This window comes from Vulpes vulpes, chromosome 16 (assembly GCF_048418805.1).
Source record: "Vulpes vulpes isolate BD-2025 chromosome 16, VulVul3, whole genome shotgun sequence".
Lineage (NCBI taxonomy): Eukaryota > Metazoa > Chordata > Mammalia > Carnivora > Canidae > Vulpes > Vulpes vulpes.
The window spans coordinates 91,416,825-91,439,902 of NC_132795.1; the positions used below are offsets into that span (position 1 = coordinate 91,416,825).

The 23,078-nt window shown below is 34.0% G+C and overlaps 1 protein-coding gene across 6 annotated transcripts in view; it reads right to left on the bottom strand.

The window, feature by feature from the left end:
• Nucleotides 1-2,006: 2,006 nt before the first annotated feature.
• WDPCP (WD repeat containing planar cell polarity effector) overlaps nucleotides 2,007-23,078 on the bottom strand; it is a 448,174-nt gene continuing 427,102 nt past the window's right edge. For all 6 annotated transcript variants that reach the window (XM_072743082.1, XM_025992718.2, XM_072743081.1 and 3 more), the window contains 2 exons: nucleotides 13,364-13,392; nucleotides 2,007-2,903 (listed from right to left, as the gene is read on the bottom strand). In XM_072743082.1, coding sequence (XP_072599183.1) covers nucleotides 2,853-2,903; nucleotides 13,364-13,392 — 80 coding nt within the window. In that variant the 3' untranslated portion in view covers nucleotides 2,007-2,852. The remainder of the gene's footprint in view (nucleotides 2,904-13,363; nucleotides 13,393-23,078) is intronic.

Genomic DNA, 23,078 nt, shown 5'->3' on the forward strand with positions numbered 1-23,078 from the left:
CATGTGATTATTGGCCATTTACTAACATTTAGAGAAATGTCTATTCAAGTTCTTTGCCCATTTTTAATAGGGTTTTTTTTTTTTATTGCTGTTGTAGAAGTTCTTACCAGCTACATGATTGGCAAATATTTTCTCCTATTGCATAAGTTACTTTCTCACTCTGTTGATAGTATCTTTTGAGTTCCAAAGTTTTAAATATCGATTTTGTTCTATTTAATTTATTTTTACTTTTGTTGTCTGGACTTTTGGTGTCATATCCAAGAAATCATGGCCAAATCCAGCCTAATGAACTTTTCCCCCATGTTTCCGTCTAAGAGTTATGTTAAGACCGAATTTATATAATGTTTAGGTCTTCGATCCATTTTGAGTTTTTTTTTTTTTTTTTTTTTTTGTCTGGTGCAAGATAAAGGTTCAACTTCATTGTTTGGCATGTGGATATCCAGTTTTCCCAGCACCATTTGTTGAAGACTGTTCTTTGAATAGTCATAGTATTCTTATGGAAAATCATTTGATTATATATGTAAGGGTATATTTCTGGGCTTACCATTCCATTGATCTGTGTGTCTATCTTTATATTTTTTAAATAATATAATTAATATAGTTTTAGAATATAATATTACTTTAATTTAATAATTCTTATGTTTACTATTATATAGATAGTAAGAAAAAAGGAAAATATTAGTTTGGATTATTTGGCTTTTTAATGAACCAAAACCATTAAGAGATAGTTATTGCAAATGCAGTTTATTTTAGTAAAAGGCACAGTGTCATAGGCAATATGAATTATTGCGGAAATTACTTGAGATCTGAGAATTTTGAAGAATAGTCAAAAAAGCTCACAGATCTATTCCTGAAGGAGAAACCGAACCTCTCAGTGCACAGGTGCTACCTAGCTGTTCTTGTCTATGCCAGTGTTCTCACTTTAGAGCTGTAGTGGTAGCTCATTCGTAGTCCTTTCAGTTTGTTGCTGAGCAGGAATATTAATGTATTGGAATAATTAATTAGCAAACTTCCCAGGTTCACAGTGTTTGGAAAACACAACATTTATAGATGGATGTAGTCAAGTATCTCTTGTATAATATAGTCTTACTACTATCTACACTTGGTTTTCTATATATTTAAGGTAATTTTTCCAGAGGCATGTGAAGTGGGGAAAATGGGTAATTTAAGAATTAAACTTATTTAGTTTTCATTTAGGTAACTGGCAAACTTACTATCGTTATCATTATTTAGGACAAAATAGTTTTATTTATATGTATATTTAATCTTGCTGCCTCATTTAAATTTTTAATTTTTTGAATAGACTATATCTATTTAGCATAGACTGTGTCTACTCACATAAGACCTAGAAATAAAACTGAACTTTTCTACCAGTCTCTCACGTCGTTGTGGAAGACAGTGGTGAAATGAATAAAAGGATATGGTAGGATCAGGAAATGTGGTTTGTATTTTTGGTTAATGACTATTTACTAGAAAATCTGGAGAAAATGTTGGAATCTTGACAGAACCATATCTCCCTCAATACAATTTTTTCTTTAAAAACATTGGTTAACTTTTGATTACTGTGATAAAGGACAGGAATAGTAAAATGAAAATTTGCTGGTAACTCTACATCTCTTTTTAGTATGGCTCAGATACTATGTATTACTACATCTTTTCCAGAGCAGTAGCAAACTGAAAAATCTAATTTGAGTTTTACTTCCTTTCTTCGTCATACCGTCTGGTAGAGGTACAGATGAATAGGAAGCAGAGAGAAAAATCTGAAGTATAAAAGCCTTCAATCTAATTAACTTTTAACTATAATGTTTAAATATATAATTTACCTCATATATGACATTTGAAAAAGATGTTGATTATTATAGACATTTAATGTTGTAAAATACATGCTATCTGCTAATGAATGGGTGTCAAGAACTGTGAAGGGTTTGAGAGTTTTACTGTACTTGTAAGCTAACAAGTTACGAAGTTAACAGTTTCATGCTGGTAGGAGACATGAGACTCCAGAGTCAGAAACAAAAGACAGTTTATTACTCATAGTAATAACAGCTGGAGTGTCAATTTTTGGTGGGGGGCATTGATTTCCAAGCACATTCCCACGGGGTGATATAAAGAGGGTCTGAGGATACCTGCACACTCAGTGGGCTATGTAAAAGATAGGAACTCTGAGCTCAGGGAGCTTTAAATCTTTTCAAGTGGGTGGGAAGTCTGACTGGTTTGGTCAGTGGAGCATGCAACTCTTGATCTTGGGGTAGTAAGTTTGAGCCCCACATTGGACATAGAGATTACTTACCAATAAAATCTTAACAAAAAAAGAAAACAAAGCTTTTCAACTGGCAGTAAGCATGCCTGATTTGTGCTTCAGAGGGAGATGGTATCTGGCTCCAAGAGACATTGTTTGCCTCATGGCAAAAATTCAAGAGACCCATAGAAAATTATCTTCCAACAATGAGTCTGAGTGGAAATTTTTGCTTAATAATTATCTTATTCATAATGCAAATTAATAATGTAAATAAGATCACAAGAAATGTTTAAAATACTTGAGAGAACCAAGTTTAAATATTTTACTTTTTAAGCACTTAATAATGTACAATTTAAGAAACTTCCAAAATTTTACATTATTGAAAATAAATTAAGGACTTTTACTTAGGATCACTGCTGTTACACTACATGTTTTTGAAAGTAATAAAAGTTTACTGTGGGAATACTTTGAGTTTAAAACTCTTAAATAACTCATACTGTCTTTCCTCTTTTTAATCTGTATAGGGAGATTTTAATCTGTATCATGCCATGAAAAAGTTTAGATGTGAAAAATAAAGGTTTTTTTTTTAAGTAAAAAGAAAGTTTCTTATTGTTTACACCAAGCCAAAGTGAACCATTCTGAGAGAACCACCATCTCCAATTTCCTGAAAGTAAACAAATAAAAACAATTAAAATCATGTTGAAGTAGAGAACAAACAATAATTAACTATCTTTAATATTTTAATTTAAATATCATAAAATATTGAAACAAATAAAATAGTTTAAAATGCACTCAAATATATTGAAACAAATAGTTTAAAATGCACTCAAATATATGTCCATAAGAACAGTGTATTTATTTTACTGTTAAAATATTGATACAGTGCTAATAAAATTCAGCAAAGACAAATAACATATGAAGCATAAAAGGCAAAGAAGGGAAAGGTAGGATGTTAATTGAAATTTGGGAGTACTTGAAGACTCCTGCAATGAAAAGTTGCAAACTGTGGATCGTCATTTGTGGTTCTATTACCTATTTGATTTTATAATACTGTCTGTTCTCAAAAGTCTGATGTAACATGTATTTCTTCATTTTGGTGTTTTACTGAGTATTTTTAAGTGGCTCTTGAGGTATGTTTCATAGAAAAGATCATGGTTTTCTAAGTCCTTCATAAAATTTTATGAAGTTCCAAAGAGATGCAAAGACTTCATTCATTTCCCATTTTTTTACTTTCTTTCACCCTCTTGCCTCCAACCCCATTAAGTATAGATAATTTTATGATAGGATTCTGAAAGTTGGAAGATGTTTAAACATAACACCAGAGGTGAATGATATTATTTGAAAAACAGTATAGTGGGGACATTTTTGAAAGTTTGGAGATAATCTACTTAGAGTTAGAAGGTAAAGGAGATTGTGATTAGTACTTAAACTAACATAATTGGAGTCATTTATGTAAAAAGTGTAAAGTTATTCCTTATTTATATTTGAAAGTTCCTTTTAGTAAGAGGAGCTTTTCAGAAATTTGTCATTTCTAGAAGAAAACAGGTATGGGGTTGGCAAGTAAGGGAAGCATGTATGTATGCATGTGTCTGTCGATTCTGATGTACACAAAATTAAAAAAAAAAAATAAAACCTAACCTGGAAAAACAGGTAACAAGAGAATGAGTAATTTAATATTGCCTGAGGCTTGTGTGTGTGTGCTGGCAAGTTCAGGGGTTTTAGGTAGCTTTGAATTTTAAAACAAAAAAACGTTGAAAGCACCAGCATTTTAAAAAACATAAGTTCCAATTCTTGGCTTATAAACTACTGTATCAAAAGTCTATATCCTACATCAGTAGAATGGTCATCAAAATACCTGGATTTAGCTTTTGGTCTTGTTCACTAACTGGCAGAGATCCTAGGTAAATTACTTCATTTTCCTAATATCCAGTTATAATTGTTGCTGGAAGGCCAGATTTTGCATACTTGAAGTATCTGGTTCAGCCATATTCTTGATGTATATATAGCATCTTATGTTAAGAATTACATTTTAAAAAGTAGGAATCTCAGAATTAACTTCTTAAGAATCTCCCAGGACTTAAAAAAATCTTTTCCTTTGAAGGGGTTTCCTTAAAAAAATCATCCTATTTTTAAAAGACTTACTTCAGGACATTTCCAGGATTTCCAAGATAATGTGTTCCATGCTAAATAACATTGACTTGTACTTATTTAACTTAGAGGAATATTTTGATGATTAATGAAATAATGTATTTTTGTATACTCAGTTATTTAATTAGTATTTAAAATAAAGTATATTCATTAAATGGAATTTGGAACACAGAAAAGTAAAAATTTACCCTTATTCCCACCAGTCACATAAAACTGTGGTTTAACATGTGTTTGCTTCCAGTTTCTTTTTTTCCCCAAGTTTTGTTTTTTCAAACGTAGCTGAAATCATATTTTTTGTGTACATACCTATATATATGTACACAATTCTATATATTTTAGAGGGTTTTGCTCACTGTGAACACTTTTTTTCAATGTTTCCACAGTCTTTGTTTTTAATGGTTAAATGTTTTAATCTATTAAATACTATAGCTTTACTAAACTGTTCCTTATTTTTTGGTTAAATTTATGTTGTTCCCAATTTCCTCTTTTTTTTTTTTTTTTTTTTAATAAACAACTCAGCGGTAGACATGACTTTTTTTGTGGTAGACATTATTTGGCAAGAAATTTTTTCTTTCTGTGTTTAGGATTATTTCCTTGGATAGAGTTGCAGAAATAGAATTATTGGAACAAAGCTTTGAACTTTTAGGCCTCTAGATAAACACTGTAGAAGTGGAAGCTTTGCTTTGTTTCTTTCCTAGTTTGAGAGGAGGTGACTTTGGTAATAGGAAATACCGTTTCAATGGAGGATGATCTTCATCTTATTATGCGGAAATTGTGCTCACCCTTGACTGAATGGCTACATGTTAATTCCCGTAATAACTTACCGCAATGCAAGGGTTTTCCCCAGACCCTCATTTGATTTCAACATATAGTTGTGTGCATTTTTCTAAGTCACACCCTACTGCTGTTACCTAATCCTAAGTGATCGCAGGCCACTGTTTTTAAATGTACATAGACTTCCATAAGCAAATTCTGTAAACAAGTGAAGCTTTGCTTTGATACAAACTGGATTTTTGGCCTGTTCCTCACTTAATTAATATAGACCTTCTCTTAAATACTAAGTGATCATCTCATTATTTTACATTAGGTTTCCCCTCATGATCTCTTTCAACATTTCTGATTTGGTTCAACAGTAATTAAATCCCAGAAGTATACTATTTTAGAGACAGAAGAAAGTTTCCTAATTTGCAGTCCTTTCATTTTACAGATAAGGAAACCAAGGCTCATGTATGTTATGTGTTTTATCCAGAATTACTCAGTTAGTGGAAGAACTGAGATTAGAATTTAGTTTTTATTTCTCTGTGAAGTGCTTTTTTCACTACAGATTTTTAATGTAGTGATGGGGAACATGTGTTCCACAGGCTACTTTATGATTAACTCCTATCATTGCCTTTTCCTGTCCTTTAAGGCTCTTGTTTACAGCCATGCTAGAAGCCCACTTCAGTGTGACAGGATATATTCTTTTTTCTTCTTTTTTTAAAAAAATTATTTATTTATTTTAGAGAGAGTGCACATGTGGTGGGGGGCAGAGGGAAAGAATCTTTAAGCAGACTCTGGGCTGAGCATGGACCCCTCCCCCACTACTCCCCACCTGGGGCTCCATCCCACTACAAATGAGATCATGACCTGAGGCAAAACCAAGTCAGAGGCTTAACTGACTTGAGCCAATGCAGTTGTCCCCAGGACATGCTTTCTTGAGCAAGTTGTCCAGTTACTCAAGTTTCACTATTGACTGTTAACTCTGCTTCTTGCATATTTGGTATCATATAGGGCTTTCTTTCTTCCAAGATTTTATTTATTTGAGAGAGTAAGAGAGAGCACAAGCAGGGAAAGGGGCAGAGAGGGAGGGAGAATCAGACTCTCTGCTGAGCCCCAATGTGGGGCTCCATCCCAGGACCCCAAGATCATGACCCAAACTGAAGGCAGATGCTTAACCGACTGAGTCACCCAGGTGCCCCCAGGGATTTCTTTTTAATCGGTATTTCAGAATTGTGCTTGATGCTCTTTCTATAAAATGAAATTTTAAATTAACTATAATCTAGCGGTTGTCAAAGGTTGGCTTGAGGCTTCTGATACTTAAGAGACACAGGTTAATAGATAAACTAATTATCTAATTTTCCAACTTGCTCTGTTAAGTAAACCATCAGAAAGGAATGTACTTGAAACATGTCCTCTCACCTTTCCACAGAACTGCCTTCACTGAGTTGTGATTCAGTATAATTTCAGCCTTTATAGAAGGCTTATAATGAAAACGTCTATGTGAATAGGATTTCTTTTTCAAAACGCTACTTGAAGACCTGTTTAGTTTTCTATCACAAGCATTCTTGAGTGAGTCCAGTGCTAGGAAAATATTTCCATCCAGTTGAATTTACTATTTGCATACTTTAAACAAACAAGTCAGTAAAGACAATAATAATGAATGGTGTTTTGGAGTTTATAAAATGCTTTCACATTACTTAATTTGACATAGCAGTGCTGTAATATTATTGGATATAACTATTCCCATTTTGCAGTTTAGGAAATAGGTACAAAGAGGTTGTGGCACTGAGGACGTAGTGGAACAAAACTAGAACTGAGATAGTTTGTTTATTCTGCATTCTTTCTTTTTAAAAAAGGTTATTTAAATTCAATATAGTTAACGTATATTATTGGTTTCGGGTGTAGAATTTAGTGATTTTTTAGTTACATATAATACTCAGTGCTCATCACATCACGTGCCTTCCTTAATGCCCATGATTCACTTCCCCCATCCTCCCCTTTCCCCTCCAGTGACCCTCAGTTTGTTTCACATTCTTTCTGTTTTACCATGAGGTGTCCCAGAGTACACCTATTTCCCTTTCTTGACTTAGTCTCCCCAAATTCAGAGCTAAACTCCATTTTCATTTGTATGTAACAGCCCAGATATTCAAAAACATCTCTTATTTTGCAAGTTTTAATTGATTTTTGCTTTGTGTAATTGTATTTTAGATATTATATGCAAAATAATTTTGTGAACTCTGCCTCAAATCTTTAAGAAAGCAGATAGGTCTACTAAAGATAAGATAAATTGACTGTCTATGAAGAATTGATAACTGTATCATGGCTATGTTGGCACTTTTGTTTTCTACCTAATAGTTTATCTAACTCTCTTCTTTAGGTAATATGTTGATACGCTTAAAAAACATAAAAAAAATTATCCTTCGGAGGAAAGAAGGATGAGAATAGCACTTATCCTATCTCAACAAATATTTGAAAATGTTGTTATCCATCAAGTAGATTAATCAACTTTATGATAGTAGTATCAATGAGCACAAAAATTGCTCCTTTTATCACACTTTTAGAAATTACATACTTAAATATATTATATGCAATAATTATATAAGGTGCTCTTTATTAATGAGGATGATTGTCAATATGTAAGTATGTTGATGTATACATGTATGTATATTATATGTAAATATATGTATAACATAAATATACATGTAAGTATATGAGTATATGAATATATGTATGTATATATTTATATTACATATAAATGTATATGTAAATGTGTGTGTGTATATATATATATTCTCAATATTTACATATTGACAATATAGAGACACACACAGATACACTCAATGTTCTATCTGTACTGCTGCTGTCTTCTGGCTGGGATCAACCTTCCTGAATGATAGAAGGGCCAAAAGAGCAATATAAACAGCAGATTGGTATATCTGTCATAATTCTACATTAAAAGAATGAGTTTCTGGCATTTCTAAGATTTTTTCCAGACAGTATGCCAGTGAATAGTACAGGCCAGACAATATAGGTATATGACTACGTGATTTATTACCTATTTGTCTATGACTAAAGTCAGTGGTAGGGTACAAGAGGTATGCTCTATACCTAGAAATGTATTCCAACATGCAAACCCAAGTTTAACTCCTTTCAAATTTGTCTATTAAAGTTTAATGGAGAACTCAGATTCTTTTCTTCAGCTTTTGCCAGTACAAATCCTTCCCAGGATCCAGGATTTGGCTTCCAGGAGCCAGCTAGACCTCTAGTGGTTTTATTTATTTCTTTATTTTTTTTATTGTGGTGAAATATACATAATGTAAATTTTGCCATTTTACCTATCCGCGAATTTTCTAATTTGTTTTTTTCTTCACTATGGTTGATTCTTAACTATATCTTGGTTAAGATCTGTTTAAATGTGTTTCTAAAAATAGTTCTGGAGAATCTTCCTAAAGTGTACCGTATCAGAGAACAATCTATTAAATTGCAGGGCATCTCAGGTTATTAAGATAATTGTGAAGATGGTCTATAAACTTTAAAAGTGAGGAGGAGTTAAGCAATTGTAGAATTGCCTTCCTTTTGCAAAGTACAAATTATCAACATTTTTTTGTTTTCAGAAAGATTAATATAATTACTCTTCAGATGGTAGTTACTTCAAATTAAGATATGGGACATAATTCCCTTTTCAGGTTTTCCACAAAAGAGACTATGAACAAGGAAGTCTGAAGAATAAACTTTTCTTGAGAAGTTGTAAATAGGCACTATTACTATATTATCTGAGAAAATTGTAGCTATTATAGTAACAAAGGTTTTGACAGCCTGCTAATTCAAAATATCAGAGAACTTTATACCCTGGATCCCTCTATATATTACCCAGTAGATTCTACCCACAAAATTTTCTTAGAAGTGAAGTCCATATTCTCATGAGGCCTAAAGCTTAGTAATGGTTAAAATAAGCAGGGATTTAAAATAGTGCCATTCTTTCCTTTAACCAGAAAATAACTTTAGGCCTGAGCAGAATATGAACTTTAAGAAAAGTGTTTGGGTAAAAGTCCCCTGGTGATGGATGGAGACAGACTGATAAATATAGATAGATATTACACTCATATTATTATAGATTGTTATTTCTTTTTTAAGATTTTATTTATTTATTAGAGAGAGAGAGAGCACGAGCATGAGGGAGAGGCAGAGGTAAGAGGGAGAAGCAGACTCCCTGCTGAGTAGGGAGCCTAATGCAGACCTCGATCCCAGGACCCTGGGATCATGACTTGAGCCAAAGGCAGATGCTTAACGAATTGAGCCAACCAGGCACCCTGTTGTTTTTTATTTAAAGATTTACTTACTTACATTTTTATTTATGAGAGAATGCACACACAAGCAGGGGCCAGGGTAGAGGGAGAGGGAGAGAATCTCAAGCAGACTCTGCTGGGCACAGAGCCTGATGTGGGGCTTGATTTCACTACCCTGAGATCATGACCTGAGCCAACATGAAGAGTTGGCCGCTTAACAGGCTGAGCCACCCAGGCGTACCTATATGTTATTTTTAACACAGAGACACCCTAATATAATGGAATACTTAATATCTGTGCATTTCATTATATGTATATTTGGGGACAGGGGAATATTGTAAGCAAATATTAAACTGTAGTTAATGCTGTGCATGCTAAAGTGGCTTAAAGGGGTGAAGACACTTTGAAGTGTATCAGAATACAAGATGGATTGATAGAAAGATTGGTTGGTGGACAGATACATGATAAAGCAATTACTATAGAACAATAACTGTAGAATCTAGGTAATGGTTATGTGGATGTTTACTATACAATTCTTACAACTTTTTTCTATATTTGAAATTTTGCATAGGAAAAGTTAGAAAAAATTGTGTACGGTATTTAAGTCTACAGAGGTCTAGTTTGGTACAATGAACAATTATTGACACCTACAGTATACCAAAGTGATATAACAGGTGTTAGAGTTATATAATAGTGAAATGACTCATGCACTCTGGGTGGCGTGTAACAGGAAATGAAATTGGAGAGGAAGGCATGTTAGGTAACAGAGAGTTTTATATACCATAATACGGAGCTTGGACTTTATCCTGTGGTGTTTTAGGCATGGGAATGTTAGGTAGATCACTCTCACAGCTTTGTGGAGACAAGATTTGAGGTGGTGGTGGCAGTGGTGGGGCTAGACTAAAGATGAGGATATTAATTAGGAATAGTATACCCGGCACAGATGATTAAAACCTGAATTATAGTGGGGCTAGATTCTAGAAATATTTAGGAGCAGTAATCAATAGAACTTGACAATTAGTTTTATTAAGTGTGAGTAGGTTATAGGGAATCAAGAGTGACAGATACCATATAAGAGAATGGGCAGGTTTGGGTTTAGAGGGTAAGACAATGAGTTTGGTTTTGGATATGTTATGTTTCAGGTATGTTAAAGTAACCATAGATGAAATCACTCATGCTAAACCCCACATGAGCAAAGCAGAACTTAACTAAGTTTCTATGCTTGGCCCTCCCAGAAAAGAAAGGCTTAGGTCAACTAGTTAGTGCTTGCCTGCTTAGCACAAGTTACCTAACCCTGCACCAAAACTTCCCTTTGCTCCATAAAAGTAACCCTGCTTTAACCTATTAGCAAATGCCCAGTATAACATCCTTGTTCCTGTTGCCTTTGTACTATAAATCTCTTTTGCCTTGGGGCACCTGGGTGGCTCAGTCAGTTGAACATCCCACTCTTGATTTTCACTCAGGTCATGATCTCATGGGTCATGGGACTGAGCCCCAGCTCAGGCTCTGCACTCATCAGGAAGGCTGCTTGAAGATTCTTTCCCTCTTGCCCTTCTCCCTACTCACGCTCACCCACTCTCTCTCTAAAATAAAATAATTAATTGAAAAAAAAATATCTTGCTTTGTACACTTTTTTGGACTTCCTTCCTGTCTACCAGATTGGATGCTTCTTGATTCATGAATCATTTGACTAAAAGCTTACTAGGTCAGTAAATTGTGAAAATTTTCTTTTAACATGTTATTTAGTCAAAACGATATTCATTCATTCATTTGTATTTAACAGAATTTGATAAATACTGACTACAGAATTCCATACCTGCTACTAATAAGATAGTGAGCAAAAGGGACACAAGTATATTGGCTTTAAGAACCTTACAGTGTAGGAGGAGAGACAAACCCGAAGGTATAATAAAAAGTGACATTCATGGTGGTAGGAGAAGCACAGGATGGTATGAAACTTCTCAGAAGGAACAACTAACAGTCTGGCAAATGGTTTTGCAGGAACAGGTTATATCTGAAGTCTGAAGGTTGGGATGGAGTCTGGGCTGGATACAACAATTATGTCTCTCTGTTACTAATTCCTGAGAGTTGATAAAAAATGTCAATATTATAGAATTGTTTAAGAAAAGGCTAAAAGCTGGTAAGTCATAGAAGGAGATAGAAAGAGCAAGGTAGAAAAATTAATTGAGTGTTGTGTAATGGACGCTGAATGTCAAGATTAAGAGCATAGTCAGTAGCAGTGTTAGCATAGAAAGCTCTGATGAATTAAATCATAATAATTGGTTTGGCAATTTGGAGGTCACTGGTGACTAAATGGAAGCAGTTTCAGTTAACTGGTATTTAGTTAAAAGAAAGGGCCAAGACTTCTAGCATAAGACAAAAGAGCTGCAAGACAAAACACAAAGAGATGAAATAAAACTTTTTATCTTAATTTTGAATTAATAAGAAACATCAGTTAAAACTTTTTTTCTTTTAAAAAATTTGTATTTGTATCCACTGAAAAAGTCTTAAAGCTATAAAACCCTAGAGAAAATAGTAGAAATGGAGAAATAGTAAGTTCCAAATCTAAAGCAGGAAATGTGTGAGTCTGGGACATCTTGCATCATAAAAATAAAGCTGCCAAAGACTAATTGGGCCATATCAAAAGGACAAAGGAACCAACACTGAAGGGAGACAATTGGCACATCAAAACCAATAATGACTTCCAAGGGATTGAAACACATCAAGTACCTAAAAATCCATGAGTTCTTAGATTTTAATCTCTCTTTTTTATTGGGTATGCGGAGGTTGTTGGGCTACCAACTCATTACTTTAAACCAGGGGTCAGAAAACTGTGGCCTATGCCCCAAATCTGTTCCACTCCCAATTGTAAGACTACAAGCCAAGAAGAGTCTCAGAATGAATCAGTTACTATGGTAATCCACTATGAACTTTAAATAAAATTAGGAGACTTTCTCTGACTCACACCTCACCTTTTTGAAATTGGTATAATAGGTCATTGATATTTCCTCAAAATGAACTTAGATATGTTAATAGCAGAATATGAAGAAGGATCCCACATGGATTACTTATAAAAATTATACATAAAAATAATAAAAGTGAATTGAATGACTTTGTCATTATTATAAACCTTTAATTTTTAAACTTTTAATTATGGTGCAATCTTGGCATTTACAACCATGTGGATGAAGCTAGAGTGTATTATGCAAAGTGAAATAAGTCAGAGAGAGACAAATACCATATGATCTCACTCATATGTGGAATTTAAAGCAGAAAACAGATGAACATAAGGGAAGGGGGTAAAGAAAAAAAAGGAGAGAGGGAAACAAGCCATGAGAAACTCTTAACGATAGCGAACAAACTGAGGGTTGATGGGGGGAGGTGAGTGGGAGATGGGCTAGATGGATGATGGGTATTAAAAAGGGCACTTGGGATGAGCACCGGGTGTTGAATGTAAGTAATGAATTCTACTCCAGAAACGAATATTGTACTGTATGTGGACTAAGTGAAATTTAAATAAAAACAAATAAACTTTAAATTTTGGGTAGTTTCAAACATATACAGAGTAGAGAGGGTAGTATATGTAAACTACTATTTTACCAGTCACCCACCTTCATCAAATATCAACTCTTTGTAACTTTAATCCATGTATATCTCTCCGACTTTTCTCCCCACCGTATTATTTTGAAGCAAAATCTACATATATAATTTAATTTGTACATGTTCCATTATATACAGTTTTACTTTTCAAAAATCACTATTTTAATACTATAGTCTTGAAATATTGAAAAGCTGAATAGTTAATTAGGAGATTTTGCAGTTAATGTTTACCAGTAGGCATCTTTTTCTGCGTTCAAAATAATCACATATAGTATACTTTTCTATTGGAATTTAATTGTCTAATAATAAACAGTAAAAGGAAGTGTTTTACCTGTTCTTCGCAGTCTTCTCTCATTTCTCCTTTAAAAATAAAATATGACATTAATTATCTAATTATCTAATTATCTAATAAAATATGACATTAATTATCTAATTAATCTTCAATTTAATAAAGGTCCTTAATGAGAATTGTTAACAGAACCTTTTAACATATCCTTGGTAGAAAGAGAGGAACTTAAAATAATCCTAATTTAAACAAACTGAAATACTGAAAACTCAAGAGATAGCAATAGCCAACACTCAAAAAGTATGAAAGTACCAGTGATTCTCATACATACTTTTAGGACTAATATCTGCACTGAAGTCAAATGAGTAGACTGTGCCTACATTTTTCCTTCTGTTCTGATACCTTAAAACTTACATGGCAAGTAAGTTTCATCTAAGTGCCAATTCTAGTTGATTAGTGGTGGTTACCTAGAGAACTGTGTTGAGAAGTTTTATGAGGCCTTTTTTTTTTCCTCTGTGGGAAAGAATATTGTATTTGATTATTGCTCTCATAGCAGCGATATACCTGCTGGCCCTGGTATAGTATATGAAATGATGCTTTTAAAAGAAACATCTTTGCTTAAATTTTGCCATTAGGCCAAGAGGAAAGCTATGATAGTGCTATAGTCTAATTTCTCATTATTGATAGATATTAGGTAGACATTAATTTGCATATTCTCACCCTTGAGACAAGTAATATTGTATATATAATTGGTATTTATAATTATCAGCTATATTTCTTTTATAGCACTTAGTGCATACATGCATAAACCACTCATTTGGCATCATGCTTATGTTAACTTATTATTTATTTCCTTTATTTAGTCTGCCTTCCCAAGTAGACCATGTTTTCTAAAACTCAGCAGCAGCATCTTACCGTATTCCTCCCTGTAGTCCTAGCATCAAGAAATGCCTTGATGATTATTGTATTTCTATAAAAATATATTTTACTTGTCTGACATTAACTTAAAATTACTTGCTATTTTGAGATATTTTTATGTAGACTGGGATGTCTGGTTTATATAGTTCAAAATTAGCTAGTTAGCTATATGACTAGCTATATATAGTAATATACATATACCTACGTAGTTCAAAAATTGCATAACACTTCTAATATAATATGGAATCATGCTGTGAAATCTGGATTGTAATGCTTTCATAGGACATCTTAATTTCTTAAAAGAGTAGATGGTTGATTCCTTTAGGTAGGTAAAAGTTTAGGGGCACCTGAGTGGCTCAGTGGTTGAGCATCTACCTTTGGCTCAGGTCGTGATCCTGGAGACCCAGGGTCGAGTCCCACATCGGGCTCCCTGCATGGACCCTGCTTCTACCTCTGCCTATGTCTCTGCCTCTCTGTGTTTCTCATGAATAAATAAATAAAATCTTTAAAAAAAGTTTAAATCCTACAGTAAGATGGTTATTCTCTTAAAGATCTCTAGGAGTGTAAAAATTATAATAGTCTCTCTCAGAAACTTGTTCAACATTCTCTCTTCCCAGTAGTCAACAAATATTATTATGACTAAACAAAACTAAAAACCAAAAAACCCTACCCTGCTTTAATTTGTTTTTTAATCTTCCTTAGACCTTAAAAACAGCCCAGGGTACTTTGTGTAGTTTTAAATAGAAATCGTTATGTCTATACTCTCGATATTTTTTAAGCTAAACATTTCAAAAATTGAACACTAAATTTCATCATGCTAGTCATTATCCATCTTCCTTGAATCCCTGCCAATTTTTTCATGTAAATAAAATGAACTTCGATGGCAGAAGGGTTAAGATCTAAAAATCTAGATTCTAGATGGACGTCTAAAGAGATTGGTGTAATGAAGTGATTGCTTCTGAGTCTGTTATGTTACAGTCTTTTAAATATATATCACTGCTGTTTATTTTTCTCATAAAAGCCAGTAGTTACTGCTTCATTTAGTTTCTTGTCAACTCAAAGAGTCCCCATCTCTTAACTATATTTGTCTTAGTCACGATGGGGGGCCCCATTAGGTAAAGTGCCAGACAGTAAATATTTCAGGCTTTGCAGGCCAAGAGGCAAAACTGAAGATATTATGTAAGTATTTATAAATCAAGAGAGAAAAGTTCTATAAGTTTTTAGTGATAATGCTCTGCATCACTTGCCATCAGGGAAATACAAATCAAAACCACAATGAGATACCACCTCACACCAGTGAGAATGGGGAAAATTAACAAGGCAGGAAACAACAAATGTTGGAGAGGATGCGGAGAAAAGGGAACCCTCTTACACTGTTGGTGGGAATGTGAACTGGTGCAGCCACTCTGGAAAAATGTGTGGAGGTTCCTCAGAGTTAAAAATAGACCTGCCCTACGACCCGGCAATTGCACTGTTGGGGATTTACCCCAAAGATTCAGATGCAATGAAACGTCGGGACACCTGCACCCGGATGTTTCTAGCAGCAATGGCCACAATAGCCAAACTGTGGAAGGAGCCTCGGTGTCCATCGAAAGATGAATGGATAAAGAAGATGTGGTCTATGTATACAATGGAATATTACTCAGCAATTAGAAACGACAAATACCCACCATTTGCTTCGACGTGGATGGAACTGGAGGGTATTATGCTGAGTGAAATAAGTCAATCGGCGAAGGACAAACAGTGTATGTTCTCATTCATTTGAGGAATACAAATAATAGTGAAAGGGAATATAAGGGAAGGGAGAAGAAATGTGTGGGAAATATCAGGAAGGGAGACAGAACATAAAGACTCCTAACTCGGGGAAACGAACTAGGGGTGGTGGAAGGGGAGGAGGGCGGGGGGTGGAGGGGAATGGGTGATGGGCACTGAGGCGGACACTTGACGGGATGAGCACTGGGTGTTTTTCTGTATGTTGGTAAATTGAACACCAATAAAAATTAATTAAAAAAAAGTTTTTGGTGATAAAATTAAAATTATAATTGAGTATTTTGTGTGATATACACCTAATGAGAATGTGGTGATATCATTTAATTGGGGTTCAAAGTTAGTGTTATCTCTTATGAAACTCAACTGCAAATGTTCTGTTAATACTAATCTCAGTTGATATTTTGCATATTTCACCTTTGAAAATGCCCTTTCAAACAGGTAAGTACTACCAGATACTGATACCACCTATCAGCAGCACTGTATTTTGTAGAATTCTGTTAGATTCTTCTCTCGATGTTTGCCTTTTGGCATGTCATTACATTGCAGATTAATCATTTCCAATTGCTGGTTCCAGGAACCTCCCCAATTACACAGTTGATAGATTTTTGAAATATGGAAATTTCCTTTGCATTTGTATTTAGGTCTGAAAAATGCTCCTGGAATTAGGGAGACCACTTGTTCTGATATTCTGGGACTAAGTGGTTTCCCAGGATTTGGGACACAAAGTGCTAAAATTGGGACAGTTGTTTACCCTTATTAGAACTTAGTTTGAGATCAGAAAATATATCTACTTCAGATTTGTGTGGGAATACAGATCTCATTTCTTTTTTTTTTAAACTCTTGACAACCCAACTTGACATTACTTTGTAATTCAAACAATGTTAATATCTCTACTTCAGTAAAAATTCCATGTATTGTAACTTTTGCCTTAAAATTTTAGGTTTAGTTTGAGAAACATGATCAAATTCAAAACAAAAGCTGATTTCAAAAAGCCATTCAATTTGGTAATAGTGGTCAGTGATGGTTCTTTCTCATCCAGAAAAGCTTCGGTCTCAGAGTTTAGCTAAAAAAAGTCACTGCTTTAACAACTACGTTTTTGAACTTCTGCATAGAAGGCAAGTCAGGATATTCACTTTCTATTTTTTACAAAAATTCACAAAAATTGAAAGTAGTAAAACTCACAGGCATGAATGAAGTTCACCTTTGACACTATTGGTTCAGTAATATATGATACATTTAAATATTTTTGGCAAGGTAACTGTTAAACATTTAAAAATTTTAAATTAATTTGATTTTAAAGAATAGATTTAAACACCTTCACTTTTTTAAACACCTTTTTACAAGCTTTGTAAATTTGTCTTTTTTCCTTCCACATATATTATCATAATCAGTTGTAACACATCTCAGCCAATTCCACTTTAGCTTATGCTGAATTAGAGGTTTCTCAACTTTGAAAATATTCTTGCCTGAAATTGTTTTAAACAGACTGTTCATAGAGGCTAATTCTTTCGTTACTTCAAACTTGGCTCTGACTCCTCAACTTTAGAAAAAAAAGAAACAATTGAACAATAGACGTCTGTTGATCACAGAAAACCACTTGAAATCATCCTCCTTTATCTTAAAAAAAAAAAAAAACTATTAATGTTGCTCCCAGTGTCCTCAACTTTTTGAGCAAATGTATGTATTTGCCCAATGGCCAACAGTTTTAAGTATATTTTCTCTGGATACATTTCTTTATCTCATTCATTCATTCATTCATTCATTCATGAGAGTCAGAGAGAGAGGCAGAGACTTAGGCAGAGGGAGAAGCAGGCTCTCTGCTGGGAAGCCTGATGCGGGACTCAATCCCAGGACCCGGGGATCACAATCTGAGCTGAAAGCAGGTGCTCAAACACTGAGCCAGTCAGGTGCCCCATTTCTTCATCTTCTATACTCAAACATGATTTAATTAACTCACCATCAGAAAATGGCTTTCCTTGCTTGACTAACACATGAGCCACTCAGAATCTTACTTTGGTCATACCTCATGTTTATTTTCTGCTAGTGAAGAAATTCTCCTATGATAAGACCTCCTCTGTAAATTTTCTACTTTTTCTCAAAACTGTTGCTTGCCCGTGGGCAGGGGATACTATGATGAGTCCTTTGGTAATGTTGCTGTACATTGGATTCTTTTGAGGATAATAATAGTGTCCTTGCATTATAAACCCAATGCTTGGCTTTCTAATTCAGTAACAAAAATCACACTCTACTGTGCCTGAAAAGTATGACATTTTAAGTCTGATTTTCTTTCCTTATTTTGATATGTTGGGTATGAACTGGTAATAAAAATAAAATAAAAAGCTGTGGTATGACAATTTGTGTGGCACTTGAAATGCTGTGCATCTGTAATCATGTCACTGCAATTTGCATTGTGCCAAACAGCCAGGTAAAGTGCTCTTCAGTTCTGACATTGTAGCATGAAAACAGCTATAAACAACATGGAAAAGGATGAGCATGGCTGTGCTCCAATAAAGCTTTATTTGCAGACAGTGAAATTGAATTACATATAATTTTCATGTGTCACAAAATATTGTTCTTTTGACTTATTCCAAACCATTTAAAAATGTAAAAACCATTCAGTTGTGGGCTCTACAAAAACAAGTGGCAGGGGGGCCTCGGTGGTTCACTCAGTTAAGCACCTGCCTTTGGCTCAGGTCATGATCCCATGACCAGGGTCCTGGATGAAGCCCTGTGTTGGGCTCAGGGGTCAACGGGGAGTCTACTTCATTCTCTCCCTCTCCTGTCTCTCCCACCACTTGCATGCTCTCCCTCTCTGCTCTCTCTCTCTCCCTCTCTCAAATAAATAAACTCTTAAAAAAACCAAAAAACAAGTGGCATATGGGCTGTACTTTGTGGATCTCTAGTCTAGATAGCCTTTTTTCAAACTATGGTACTATTACTTTTATTTTTTAACATTGATATCTATCAATTTTCCCTTTTTCTTATCATTTTAAAATTTATTTCTACTCAAATAAAAAAACCCTGAGTAATAGCTATTCTTTAAATGGAAGATAAATAACTTTAGCATAGCACCTAAAATACTTAGCAGAAAGCCTGGTACATTGCAAATGCTCAATGACTGTCTGCTTTACTACTGACACTCTTACTGAGATTGTCCCCTAATAATGGTAGAAAGATTAAGATTTAAAAAAAAAAAAGATGCTTTCTACACATACACATACAAAACACTTTCTAGCTTGTTTTGGAATCCAGGACATAATCAGGAGTCTTTTAAAATTGGGGTATGAAGGTTATAACTTAACTATATATAGACTGTGATAGAAATAAACTAAATTAATAAGATGAGAATTGCTTTGCAGAAAAGACTTGCTGATTGTATCCTGGTCTAATTAGTTTTATAAGAAAGATGCTAAATTATTGGAGAAGTTCTTTCAGTATCTGATCAAGAAAATTATCAGTGTTAAGCTGACCCCTGTGATGTTTTTTTTAAAGAAATACTTGTGATCATTAGCCATTGTTTTAAATCCCTTACAGTGCATATTCATTAAGTCTTTCTGACTTGAACACATCCAATATTTCTGTTATTTCATCACAAATTTATTATATGAGCTTCCTCCCTAAGTTTAATGGGCATTATTCTTAGACTAGTATTACTCAGAGTATGGGATGAAGACTAATAACTGATCTGCAGACTATTTATTGTTGATCTGTTAACTTTATTAATTGTGATAGAAAAAAATTAGGAGCAATTATAAACTTTTATGACCGTTTGACAGGATAATTTTGTGTTTGTTTAACAAAATTTGGCTATTTTTATTTTTAAAATTTTACTACATTTTAAAAAGCTGATGTAATTGATATATAACATTATATTAGTTTTAGGTGTACAACAAAATGATTTGCTATATTGTGAAACGATCACCACAGTATGTCTAGTTAATATCTATCACCAGTTACAATTCTTTTTCTTTTTCCTGTGATGAGAACTTTTCATATGTATTCTCTTAACACCTTTCAGAAACACAATATGGTATTATTGACTATAGTCATCATGCTGTACATTATATCCTCATGACTTTTATAAATGGAAGTTTCTACTTTTTGATCACCTTCACTTATATCTCCCACCACCCCCATCTCTGGTAAACATTGATCTCTTTTCTGTTTGTAGGAGTTTGGGTTTTTTGTTTTTTGAGATTCCACATATGAGATAAACAGTATCTGTCTTTCTCTGTCTGACTTATTTTACTTAGTATAATTACCTCAAGGTCTATCTATGTTGTCAAAAATGACAGGCTTTCCTTGATTTTTATGGCTGAATAATATTCCCTTGTGTATTTATACCACATTTTATTTATTCAACCATTGACAGGCAGTTAGGTTGTTTCCATGTCTTGGCTATTGTGAATAATGCACATGGGAGTGCAGATACTTTTTCAAGCTAGTGTTTTTGTTTGCTTTGCACACATACAGAGAAGTTGAGTTGCTGGATCAAACAGCAGTTCTATTTTTAATTTTTTGAAGAATCTCCATATTGTTTCTGTAGTGTATATTCCCACCAACAGTGCACAAGGGTTCTCCTTCCTCCACATCCTTGCCAACCCTTATTATTTCTTGTCTTTTTGCCAATAACCATTCTCACAGGTGATATCTCACTGAGATTTTGATTTGTATTTCTTTAATGATTACTGATATTGAGTACTTTTTCATGTGTCTGCTGGATATTTGTACGTCATCTTTTTTTTTTTTTTTTAAATTTTTTATTTATTTATGATAGTCACAGAGAGAGAGAGAGAGGCAGAGACACAGGCGGAGGGAGAAGCAGGCTCCATGCACCGGGAGCCTGACGTGGGATTCGATCCCGGGTCTCCAGGATCGCGCCCTGGGCCAAAGGCAGGCGCCAAACCGCTGCGCCACCCAGGGATCCCTTGTACGTCATCTTTAAAAATAATCTACTTAGATCTTGTGTCCATTTTTTAATTGGGTTGTTTGTTTGCTATTGAGTTGTTGGGTTCTTTATTTTGGATATTAACCCCTTGTCAGATACATGATTTGCAAATATTTTCTCCCACTCAGTAGGTTGTCTTTTCATTTTGTTGATGATTTTTTTTTCTGTGCAGAAGCTTTTTAGTTTGCTGTAGTCCCACTTGTTTATTTTTGCTTTTGTTGCCTTTGCTTTTAGTGTCAGATCCAAAAAATTGTCTCTAAGATAGATGTCAAGTCTTTTACCATCTATATTTTCTTAAGGAGTTTTATAGCTTCAGATTTTATGTTCAAGCCTTTAATCCATTTTAGATTATTTTGTGCATGTAAGATAGTGGTCTATTTTCATTCTTTTATATGTAGCTGTAACAGTTTTTCCAGCACCATTTACTGAAGAGACTATTTTCCCCTTTATATATTCTTGTCTCCTATGTAAATTAATTGACCATATATGCTTGGGTTTAATTCTGGGCTCTCTGTTCTTTTCCATTGATCTATATTTCTGTTTTTATGCCAATACCATACTGTTTTGATTACTATAGCTTTGTAATATAGTTTGAAATCAGGAAGTGGGATACCCGCAGCATGATTCTTCTTTTTCAGGACTGGTTTGGTTTTTGGGGTCTTTCGTACTTCCATATAGATTTTTAAATTGTTTATTTAAAAATAAAATGACTTTTGAATTTTGAAAGGGGTTGTATTAAATCATAGATTCCTTTGAGTTGTATGGATATTTTAACAATATTTTTCCAATCTGATCATGGTTTATCTCTCATTTTATTTGTGTCACCTTCATTCTTTCATCAGTGCCTTATGGTTTTCAGTGTGTATGTCTTTCACTTCCTTGGTTGAATTTATTCCTAGGTATTTTATACTTTTTGATGCAGTTGTAAATCAGATTGTTTTATTTATTTTTCTGATAGTTCAGTATTAGTGTATAAAGACACAACATATTTTTGTATATGGATTTTGTATTCCATAACTTTACTGAATTTATTTACTCTAACAGTTTTTTGGTAGAGTCTAGGTTTTCTATATCATGTCATTTGCATATAGTGACAGCTAAGTTTTTCCTTTTCAATTCGGATACTTTTTATTTATTTATTATTCTTGCCTAAGTGCTCTGGCTATGACTTCCAATACTGCATTGAATAAAATGACAAGAATGGGCATTCTTGTCTTGTTCCTGATCTCAGAGAAAAAGCTTTCAGCTTTCAACACTGAGGATAATGATAGCTATGGGCTGGTCATATATGGCCTTTATTATGTTGAGATATGTTCCCTGTATAACTACCTTTTGAGATTTTTAAAAATCATAAATTTTTGATGTTGAATCTTGTCAGGTGCCTTTTCTGTATATATTGATATAATTATATATTTTGTTCATTTTGTTAATGTGGTGTATCACACTGGTTGACTTCTAAAAGTTAAACCATCCCTTACATCCCTGGAACAAGTTGCACTTGACCATGGTGAATGATCTCTTCAGTGTTATGTTGAATTTATTTCCTAATGTATTGTTGAAGTTTATCAGATATTGGCCTCTGTAATTTTCTTTTGTATGGTGCCACTGTCTACTTTTGGTATCAGGGTAATACTGACCTCATAAAAGGAGTTTAAAAAATTCCCTGCTCTATTTTGAAAGAGTTTGAGAAGAATTAATATTCTTTTTTTTTAGTGTCCAATAACTTACCAGTTGTGTATAACACTTAGTGCTCATTACATCACATGCCCTCCTTAATGCTTAGCAATCCTCAGTTTGTTCCCAGAGTGAAGAGTCTCTCATGGTTTGTCTCCCTCTGATTTCTTTCCATTCAGTTTTCCTTCCCTTCTCCTATGATCCTCTGAACTGTTTCTTATATTACCCATATGAGTGAAACCATATGATAATTGTCTTTCTTCAGTTGACTTATTGCACTCAGCATAATACCCCCCAGTTCCATCCACATCTGTGTAAATGGTAAGTATTCATCCTTTCTGATGACTAATATTTCTCTGTGTGTTGTGTGTGTATGTGTGTGTGTGTGTGTGTGTATGTACCACATCTTCTTTATTCATTCATTTGCTAATGGACATCTTGGCTCCTTTC